The following is an 11,023-nucleotide window of genomic DNA, read 5'->3' on the forward strand; positions in this document are numbered from 1 at the left end:
CACCCCTCTTACGTAGAACCCGATATGTTCACGGGTGAGTGTGCATGGATCAAGCAAGCCGTGGAAGCTCATAGCGTGTGTCTGCCCGTAGCAAAAGTGCTTATTGAAGGACCTTTCGGAGCGCTTGAGACGGAGGCCGCAGTGTCATCTATGCTGCCCCCCAGTACCCGTACCTATTTTCGAACAGGCCCGATCACCTCCTGCGCGAGAAGGGGCTTTTGTTTGGTGAGGCTAGCGTTCAGGCCTTAACCAGATCGAAGGTTCGGGAGCTCGCTGCAAAGGCGGTAGTTGCGGGACCGACGTTGTCGAACAATGAGAAAGGGTCAGAGGCGCAGCAAGCTGATATTCAGAGCACGCCCGAACTGAATAAAATTGAGCCTGTAGCGTTAAAGGCACCAGATACTGGAGAGGAAATTCCCGATGCGGGAAAGTTAGAAGAGCTATCTGCAGATTTGCTCATCGCGCCTACGTCAGACGGACTTAATAGGTTGCTAAAAGTCAGCCGGGCGGCTTTGATAGCCGAGCAAAAGAAGGATGGCAGCCTAGAAAACATACGTTGCATTGTCAAGGAAGGTATCGCCAAGAAAAATGCTCGCTTTGTGGAAAGAGGTGGGGTCCTGTACCGGAAGTATCTAGACCGCAGGGGAGTGGAGTTCGATCAGCTGATCGTGCCTCAATGCTATCGTCAGGATCTGTTGCGCTTGTCGCATGGGGGTTCGTGGTCCGGACACCTAGGAGTTAAGAAAACTAAGGGCCGTCTCTTGCAAGAGTACTATTGGCCAGGGTGTTTTCGGGACGCAGACCACTTTGTGAAGACATGTGACACCTGTCAGCGGGTGGGTAAACCAGGGGACAAATCGAGGGCGCCGTTGAAGTTGGTACCTATCATTACGGAGCCTTTTAGACGGCTCGTTATTGATACAGTGGGACCTCTGCCGGTAACAGCCATGGGGTACAGACACATTTTGACTGTGATCTGCCCAGCGACAAAGTTCCCTGAAGCAGTGCCGCTTAAAGAACTCAGCTCAGTTGAGATAGTCAATGCACTACTGTCCATATTTGCGCGAGTTGGTTTTCCTGCGGAAATCCAGTCAGATCAGGGCACGGTGTTTACGAGCGCTTTGACGACAGCCTTTCTCGAAAGGTGCGGGGTAAAGCTGTTAGACAGCTCAGTGTACCACCCACAGTCGAATTCCGTTGAGAAGTTCCACTCCGTCATGAAGCGCGTGTTGAGAGCTTTGTGTTTTGCACAACAAACTGACTGGGAGCTGTGTCTGCCTGGGGTGATGTTTGCATTGAGGACCGCGCCGCATGCGGCTACGGGGTTTTCGCCAGCTGAGCTGGTGTACGGTCGCTCGCTGCGATCTCCGCTTCGCATGCTTCGAGACGGATCACTGCCCTCTCCAATGGCTGCAGACCATCTCTTCCACAAATGGCCGCCTCCTGCGCTGGAGCCTCGCTTTGCAACAACATTCCTTTGAGGTGCGTTACAAAAAGGGGAGTCTCAACGGTAACGCCGATGGCTTAAGTCGAAGCCCCTAACGTGGGAATCAGCCTCAAAATTGTTTGTTACTGATGTTTTTCTTCCTGAGGCAGGATTTTTAACATATTGCTTTTGTGTAGTGTTTCAAAGTGATGATGTGCTTTCTAGTGCAATTTTCCGATTTGTGGACGCGTTCTGAGTGCTGCTAGACTACTGTAAGGAACTAGGCAGTAGTATAAAAGGGGAAAGAGCCTGGCAGGGCTTAGTGAGGGTTGTGCCGTGCTTGCTGACTGAGCGGTTGACTTTCGGCGTAGTTCTAACGCTTGCCGGGAACGAGAACAAAAATGTCAACTCTCCCGAAGTCACATTGCAGTGTCCTGTGTGAACCTGAACGAGAGAACGAGGCCTTCTCCGTGCGCTGCGCTCAAGAAACGCCGACGGACGCCCGACTTCGGTTATGTGCATCATCGAGCGACATCCCTCCGGACAGCGGATGCAGTCCCCTGACCATCGGGATCTCCTTCCCCCGGCGGGGCGGTCTGTTACGTTTCGCCTACAACGCGCGGTATAGCCGGCGCGGATGCAACGGACGCCGGGGCTTCGTTCAAAGCGGCGGACATTTTGGCCCGTTCAGCGCCGCCGATACGCCTCCCCGCCAAGCGCGTCCAGGCATGTTTCAATGCCACGTGTCTTCAAGTGTGCGTGTGTGTGTGTGTGCCCACGCTTGTCAAAGCGCGGCAGCCGGGGAGAGGAGCTCCCCAAGTGTGAAGCGAGGAGGTCTGACCGGCGCCGGCTTGGCGGATGCGTCACTACACTCGTCTCAACGTGTCTCTCAGCCTGTCCGTGCCCCGCCGTCACGTGGTCTCGTCACGAGGCCTTCCTCTTGCCCTCGTCTCCGAGAGTATAAGAGCAGCTGCCCCCGGACGCCAAGAGAGAGGCTCCGATTTCATCCGTTGAGTTACGTGCTCTCCCGTCTCTCCACTTCGGTCGACCTGACCGCCCGCTCTTTTGCGATGCTAGAATAAACAAGTTGTTCTGTTACGAGTCGACTCATGCTTTGCCGGGACCTTCGGATGCTTCCAGTTGTGCCCCAGGCCGCCAGGCCAACGCTACCCTTGGGGCTTGCGACCCATTTGCAACAACTCGTGCCAGCGGTGCGATTGCAATAACGGGCGTCAGCACTGAGATTCCAACAGGCTCATTCCGAAAGGTTGCAATGAACTATGCGCACGTCTTATGTGAGGCATGGTATGGCACTATGGGACGTGCCGGGGAACGCTGGAAGTAGCAATAGGCTAATGTCCACTTGTCATTGTCATACCTGTCATGTGTAATCAAGGCAGTTTTGTTGTTTCATTATATCCAGCTAATTGCTGCCGGATACGGACTCACTTCGCCAAGCATCGTTCTCATTCTGACTTAGCTTTGAGGTGTGTAAGCTCAATGGTTTTTAATCACTTGGTTATAAACCAGCGCGCTGCTTTGTGTGCTTCTGCCAAACAACCGTACATCATAATATATGCTCACCCTGAGTAATGAGGTCTCTCCTCAGTAGCGGATACAGGATGGGGTCGAGCTGCTGCACGTCTTGTATGAGGAGCGCCTTACCTAGTCGGACGGACAGCTCCAGAGTTGCTAAGAACGTCGGGTCCTGTAAGTAACAGTGAATGGTGTTGGATTGCTTGTCGCGCTGTACCTTCACAAAATTGTGCCTATACTCGTCTTGTCATCGCGATTACACATTAAGCAACAAACTCCGGCACAATTCACCTCTATTAACCTTAGTACCGAGGATCAAACGAAACGTTTAATGTTTCATTTTGGGCACGACTTGGCAGATCTTTTGGCTACAATATCCTGCAGGTGCGTTGCCAACAAATGCGGTTGGTATACCTGTTGGGTGATCAGTTGTGGGTCCTTGAGGTGGCTTTGAAGCCAGCGACTGGCTTGTCCCGACGGGTCAATGATGAATGGCCGCTGTGGCAGCTGCACACATACGCAGTTCTCTGCTACGGTACACTGGTACAAATGTGATTCTTACTGTATTGTTAAGGTGCGGCATGGTCTACAGTTGAACGTCTTTATAACGAAGTGCTTGGGTCTTCCGAAATAATTCTTTACGCAGGTCACTTTGTTGTAAAGGCCACGCACCGCAAAGCTCACCATAGAACTGGACATAATTATTTATCCGTTATACAAGTCATTTCGTTGTGAAGGCGCTCGACTGTATTTAGAAAACAGCCTAGGGTACAAAGGCCAATTTCGACCTCTCAGCTACAGTTTCATGCACAGTCTTTCGGATGCCTACGCGTTCGTGCACTAACACGCACATCTTGTTTGGTCAGTTGGTACATTTTGTGGTAACGAGAACGACTGCGCAAATAAAAAGACACCACAAAGGCATGAATGAGACATTCGTACTGACTGTTTCCTTGGGGGATGCGTATTTATTTGCGCGGTAGTTCTTGCTAACGGGGAGTACTAATACGTTACAACAATTTTTCTCCCACATAAATAATTTTCTCATGATATAAGTACCCCTCCCAGGCTCACGCAGCGCCGCTGAGCGCAGAGTATTAAGAACGAGTAAATAATGGAATAACAAAAAGTCGCAGTTTCCTTCAACAGGCGAAGCATTGATTGCGATAAAAAATTATTAGACAGCTATGGAAAGTGAAGTTAGTCTTTTTAATTGTGGACGTGTCAGACTTTCAGTGCGGCCGACACTAAAACTCCAAAGACAGCGCGTGATCATCTGCATACACTGCCGTAAAAATTCATGATCAAAAATAACGTACAGCGCGAAGGACAAGGACTGCGAAGACGACATACACAGCGCAGTCCTTGTCCTTCGCGCTTTACGTTATTTTTGATCATGAGTTACCAACTAGCTCAAGCAACCACCCTAGTTCACGTAAAAATTCACTTACTAACTAAATTAACAAGAACGTTGTCACGCGCGCACAGGCAAACAAGAACACATTTCACTCGATGACTGGGGACGCTCGCTGTCAAATCGCTGGCTTGATGAAGAGTGTCAGCAGCGGCGAACGGATTCCCCTTCGTGCTGCCTTTTGCTTCAAAGCGAACTAGGAGCGCGAGAATACAGCGCACTCAAAGCTATGAGCCAGATCCGGCGGGATAGCCTTCGAACCCAGCGCAGATTGCCTCCAAGATAGAACACGCGCGGCCGCGCTCAGCCGCACTCAGCCGCCGCAGCTGGAGTAGAAGAGGAGACGCGCACAAACCTGCCCCCCACCCCACTCCCTTCATAGGGCACGCACATTCCCCCCCCCCCCCCCCCCCCCCTTGCGCGCTTGAGAAGACGGCGCGCCTTCCCGCATTCCTCCCTTGCGAGCGCGAGAAGACGCCGCCGCATCAAGCCATCATCTTTGGCTCACCCTTGCAAGCTTCCGTTCGCACCTATAGCACACGGCGTGCGGCCGCGGTGTTATAGCATTTAGACTTTATACGAAACATCACGGCGACGACGACGGTTGAAATCCGCCTGGAGTGTCCGTATAATTGCTATATCGCAATGAAAAAAGAATAATAATGTTTTAGAAATGGAGGCGGACGCACGGGCAGGAGCAGTAGGGCGGCATTCTCAATCGACAGCCGGTCGGGAGGCAGGCCCTGGGCCCTCCAGGCAAGCTGCTCCTTCTCAGAGCTGAGCAGTTGCGCTAGCTCGCCCGGCACGCCCTGCTGCTGCAGCTCGGGCAGCAGCCGACGCCAGCGGTGCAGCAGCTTGGAGCGAGCCTCCTCCCTTGCCGCCGGCAGTGCGCCCAGGTAGGCGGCGCACGCCGAGGCCAACAGACAGCGCTGGGCCAGCGGTTGGGCCTCCAAGGCTCCCAAGCGCCGCGACCAGCGCGCGTGCTCACCCTCGAGCTGCGCGAGCAGGTCTTGGGCCGCGGCCAGCCGGGCGTCCGAGTCGCGCAGCCCCATCTCGATGCGGGCAGCCTCCCGGGTGCAGGCGCCCAGCCGCTCGCGCAGCTCGGACACTCGCTCGTCGACGCCGGCCAGCGCCGAGCCGAGCTTGCCCAGGCGTTGTTCGGCGCCCGAGAGTTTCCTGCAAACGCATGTGCAGGCCTCACCGGTCTTAGCATAGATGCTCGAGCGCAGTCTTTGACATTTACAGCGGTGTCGCCATAATTTGGGTATGCGTAGAAGGACGGCTATTGGAAAAATACCGTGCAAAACGAGAACTCGAAGAAAGAAAGTGTGGTTACGCGTAGTTTTTCATTCGGCATCTTTCCGATTTCTGGGTTGAGAAAATATATTCAGCTGCGGACTTGGCAAGTGCCACTCTGGCTAAGCAAGCCGCGAGTGTCACTCACCGCTGCAGCTCGGCCTGCTCCGCTTCCAAAGGGCCGATCTTGTGCAGAACGTCGGCGTACTGGACGTTCGCTTGCACCCAGGCCGCCAGGGGTGCCGCGGCAGCAGAGGCACGCTTTGCGTTCTGCGAAAGCACCGAAAAACATTTCTCAGCTGATATGTCAATTTCACCAGCGACCATCTATAGCAGGCAACACGCGGTGCTTCAACAATGTCAAGCTGGTGTATATATATGGAGCTTTACGTGCCGGGACCACGATATGATTATGAGACATGCCGTAGTGGGGACCCCGGATTAATTTTGACCACTTGGGGTTCTTTAAGGTGCACTTAAATCTAAGTACACGGGTGTCTTTGCATTTCGCCTCCGTCGAAATAAGGCCGCCGTGGCTGGTATTTGATCTCGCGACCTCGCGCTTAGCAGTGCTACACCAAAGCCACTAAGCAACTACGGTGGGTCAGCCGCAGTAAAGTTTTTGTAGACAGATGGCCTCTGTTTCCTACACAGTGTAAAATGTAAATGCTCAGTAACATGCATTGATAGGCGGGTTGCTAGCGTATGCTCCGACTTGAAAGCTTCAATGCAACGTAGGCAAATAGGTATGTCCATACGTCGACGATTACATAGACGAATATGTCTACGTCGTAGCATCAGCAACATAGACGTTGATGTTGCACTGAATGTTTCGTGCCGTACATTACGCAACACGTAAAGAACATGTAACTTTAGTGGGTATAAATAAATATGTGCGCTGAAGCTTTCATAAAGTACTTGTTTATGTCGTGCTGAAGCTTGCACGTCGTTTGAAGCGAAATGGCACTCGGATTTGAGACGACCGCACACGGATACAATTAGCTGCCGGGGTCCAGGCGTGCAATCTTCAGTGGGAGGTTCACTACATGTGAGTACACACGCGGTACAATACTTCTACATGGTAAGTGCTTTCAAAGACACGCGAATAATATTTCCCTGATGGAAATGTCTGCGCCAAATGCACGTTTAAGCAAAGAATTTCTTCTATTGCAGTTTTCGAGTGCGACGTTTCTTTTTTTACTCATTCGCCTCGGCATTACACATTCGCCTCGGAAGCCACATTCACAGTGGTCAAATCGGCCAGCTAAGGAGCCGCCAATTAAAAACACTTGCAAGAAATGCAAGGCTGCTGACCCCAACAATGAGGGAGCTGTAGGCAATAGATAGCTGCTTCCGAAGGGCTCGATGAAAAAAAATATAATTGTCTTCTGAAGGAAGAAACGACTCACCTTCATGTCAAAAGATGCGCCGTTGGTGCGTAGAAGCTCCTGGACGCTGTTCTTGATCTCGGGTGTGACGGAGCGTGCGTTGAAGCTCATGATTTCTTCTTTGACCCCCCTCCTGGCCAGAAAGCTGGGTATACACCGTATACTACCGTTAAAATGTGTCGACAGCATAATACTCGATCCAGGCAGTTGTTAACTTCGCAGATTTGTAATTTCTGCTCATATCACACTTCCTTGAATCTCATCAGCACGTACGCCTCATACACTGCACGGAATTTTCAGTGCGCCATGTTTTCAGAGAAACGCTAATGAATTGCGAGTTCGTTGACACCATCACTTGGAACCAACGCTGAACGAATTCTGAGGTTTTACGCGCCAAAACCACGATCTGACTACGCCGTAGTGGGAGATTCCGGTCTACTTAAAAAAAAAGAGAAAGAAGCCATATGCAAGAATTCTTGCACTACAGGCTCACTTATTCGGATCCCGTGAAGCCACATATACGTTGCTCCCGGCAGTCTGAACAACTGCACCCATTTGAGAAAAAAAGAAGCTCGGAGTCCTACCTCTTCATGCTGACCCACGAGGTGTCGAAGATCCCCATGAGCCGCAGCACACCCTCCAGGATGTCTCTGATGACGTCAGGGGGCGCCCTGAGTGAGCGGATCTCTGACAGGGCGTCTGATCGTATGCTCCCAACCGCCTGCTGAGCTGCAGGCGCACACCCGAGTCATTAGGTTCGCATCGCTAGGTGACATCAAAGCGCGCTCACATTAAAAAAAAAAAAAAAAATGGCAGTGGCTTAGCTCGGCTATGCCAGGATATACGTAGCGAAAGCTAAGGCATAGCATGGTTAGCCTTGGTTAATCTTGATTGCAAGTCCAGGTTAGTCTGGTTGTCTAGCTATGTCGCGGCGTTTAGCCAGTCGGTCGGCGCGCTGTTCGTCTGTTTCCTGGGCGATTCGTTTCCTCTTCATTTCGTTACGATGTCGATTCCAGGCCTCCTCCTGTTTATCAGAATTGTCGCCGTCCATGCTGCCGCCTGAACTGTGGTTGCGGCGCACGCGAGCTCTCCTTTTCAATCCTTTGACATGTTATCAGGCATGCGACGCAGCTGGCGAAGCGAGTGGAGGCGAACGCGCCGACGAGAAACGCGGTGTGACGTCATGTGCCTCCTCGGAGCACCGCCACGGCGAAATCCCAAGTTCGCGGCCAGTAAAGCTTTCGCTTTAAAACAAAAAAGATTGTCGCGGTGGATCTACACACTTAAGGCAGCGTAATCGAGGGTTCTTTCAGCGTGCCAACTGAATTTCTATTTTCCTCCGTGTCACTGAAACACCGTTTAAGACAAATGGAGATGCGAAAGGCGAGGAGGTTAACCGGAAGACAAACACCTGGCTTGCTACGCTGCGCTCGTGGTGTGTTGTGTGTTTATTTCGATTGTCCTCGTTCTTTCGCGCAGTTTTAACTTCCCTTCAAGTATGAACCAACTAGCCCCCAAGAACGTCCTACTAAAGGGAAGAAAGGAAAATGAAAAGAAAAAGCAAGCGCAGAGAGAAAAAGAACGCACATACTCACGAACCTTTGAGGCAAAGGGTTAACAGGAAAACGGGGGCCAGCAAGGGAAGCCTGAGCTTGAAGTCAACGTTTCAACAACTCCACGGATACAAGTCCTCTTGTCGAAACGCTGCGGGACCAGGCTTCCCTTGTCCGCACACTTTGAATCACCCGTTGATTTGCGTGCTATGTGAAGCCGATCGCCACTATTGGCATTAATATGTTGTTGGGTTTTTTTAACGCCACATAATTTCTCCAAACTGTGGCCCCATTTCGTTTCTTCGAAGGTTAAATGCTTGCATCGTTGCCTCTCTTGAGCGAAAGGGGAAAAAGATAGTTGGAGAAAATGGGCATTGTGCGGGATGGGCGTCATTTTGTAGGGCGTAGAGGATTAGATAGATGACGCTTTGGGTTAGAACTCTCAGCGCTTTCCTACCTTTACACTCTTGCCAAAAAGCAAAGCAGAAAGCTTATTGCAGAAACTCCCTAGTGGTACTCGTCAGATAGTGCGTAAGCATTCGTTCCAGTCGCTCATCTTGCGCACATAATTCTCTAACGTATCCGAATGCGTCTGGTCGTATGATGGCGACGTTTTTTCGGTTTCCTTATTGTCTGTTACCTATCGGGATAAATAAATAAATAAATAAATAAATAAATAAATAAATAAATAATGTTTATAGGTGTAGCCTATCCTAATTATCCTAATTACCCTGATTAGCCTTAATCAATTTAATGTAGCCTTTAAAAATTAGGCTTCATTATTCTATCTCTAATTACTCTTAATACCTCTTCAGTATTCGCTGCATGTAGTCATAATCATAAACATCGGCAGTTACACGTAGTCACAAGGCATTACCATATATCCACATAGGACCCCATTTGTAGTTATGGAGCGCGTCGTGTCATGCGTTAAAGACAGACGGACGGACGGATGAACGGACAGATTTCCGAGGGAAGTAGTCCTAGAATTCTTGCGCATCGACAATGGTGCCGAGCACAAGGCAGCTTAATCAGCGACCCACCGTTTCGTACGAGCGGCTCGATCTGGGCCAGCTCGCGGTCGATGTGCTGTTTGCGTTCTTTCAGTCGCTCGCTCTCCTGGCGCATCGTGGCCCGCAGTTGCTCCATCTCCGCCTTTTGCTCGCTGGTGCTCTGCGAGCGTTTTTTACCGCTCAGACAACGTGGTTCAACTTGAGAAAAGCCTTACCGTCATGCTGCTGGTTATCTGCTGCAGTGCAGCGTCAGCTTCGCCTTGCTTTTCAGCCAGAAGTTTTCGCTGAACAGCCGCCTCTGCCTCGAGCTTGGAGACCGCCTCCTTGGCCTCGTTGAGCTTGGATATGCCCAGCTGCAAAGAAAATAGCCAACTACTATTGGACCAGTAGGCAGGAGAGGAAAGCAAAATTTTATGGTTTAGCCTCGTGGAACTGCCTATACGCTTTGACTATATAGCCATGTGGCTTGCAAATCTGATAGCGCCTGATATGCACGCTTTTCACCTCGCTTAGAGTAAACCGAAAAGAGTTCTATCCCCGACTCTATTCCCGATTCCGTGGATTTACAGCAGAACTAGCACGAATTTCCGCTATTCGTAGATGACAGCAGTGCATAGTTTCAGTAATAAGATTCCATAGTTTTCACAATAATCGCTCCACGACGCTGCCATTAACGACCGATTTATGATCGCACCTTTCTGCGCCGTCCTCTTTACCCTCTGCGCAACACGCTCTGAACACGTGATACGTGGTTATGCGACAAAGAATGCATGCTTCGCATTATCGCTGCATAATCTGAGTGTTTACAGCTTCGGCTTGCATGGGTTTGAGCGCGTATTGAGTGCATACACTGAACAGAATCTAATCGCGCGCGCCAATCAAATTCCCACCGACATTCCGGCAATCACATTACACTGCAGTTAAAACACAATCGAACGAAACCAGATTTTGCGAAGTTTCCAATCTAAAGAAGTAATTTCCATTCCCCGGCAAGTACCCATAAGGTTAAATGTTGTCATCAGCCCGAATTAACGCTACTAGCTTGCATTAAACCCAATTAAACGAAGCTTCTCCAGGAATAAATCAGTAAAAAATCTGTGATTTCTTTCTAATTTTGACGCAGATGGGTTTTTCTTTGAGCGTGGGCTCTAACGCTATCGCGTTAAAACAGCTCGGCACCCTAGTCACGGCCCTAGCTTTATTTTGACAACGCTGCACGGCGCGCCTAGGCAAGGAACAACGGACTCAGAAATCGCTAGCGTTCTTACGTACCAGATGGCGCTAGGGGCGGCGGTATTTGGCCCCCCTCGCGGACTTTTTACACGTGCAGGCGAGGGCTAGCGGCAAATAGATTGCCGCGGTATCTTTTGAGGGTCTCTAAGTTGCAATTTTAGATT

General features: G+C 50.8%; 1 protein-coding gene across 1 annotated transcript in view; it reads right to left on the reverse strand.

Annotated features, from left to right (window-relative positions):
• btv (dynein cytoplasmic heavy chain beethoven) overlaps positions 1 to 11,023 on the reverse strand; it is an 81,138-nt gene that overhangs the window by 21,434 nt on the left and 48,681 nt on the right. Inside the window, exons 40-47 of the mRNA XM_072287594.1 lie at positions 9,842 to 9,979; positions 9,657 to 9,786; positions 7,645 to 7,789; positions 7,082 to 7,205; positions 5,821 to 5,942; positions 5,066 to 5,552; positions 3,377 to 3,469; positions 3,011 to 3,134 (exon numbers count right to left, since the gene is read on the reverse strand). Of these exons, the coding sequence (XP_072143695.1) occupies positions 3,011 to 3,134; positions 3,377 to 3,469; positions 5,066 to 5,552; positions 5,821 to 5,942; positions 7,082 to 7,205; positions 7,645 to 7,789; positions 9,657 to 9,786; positions 9,842 to 9,979 (1,363 nt within the window). The remainder of the gene's footprint in view (positions 1 to 3,010; positions 3,135 to 3,376; positions 3,470 to 5,065; positions 5,553 to 5,820; positions 5,943 to 7,081; positions 7,206 to 7,644; positions 7,790 to 9,656; positions 9,787 to 9,841; positions 9,980 to 11,023) is intronic.

This window comes from Dermacentor andersoni, chromosome 4 (genome assembly GCF_023375885.2).
Source record: "Dermacentor andersoni chromosome 4, qqDerAnde1_hic_scaffold, whole genome shotgun sequence".
Lineage (NCBI taxonomy): Eukaryota > Metazoa > Arthropoda > Arachnida > Ixodida > Ixodidae > Dermacentor > Dermacentor andersoni.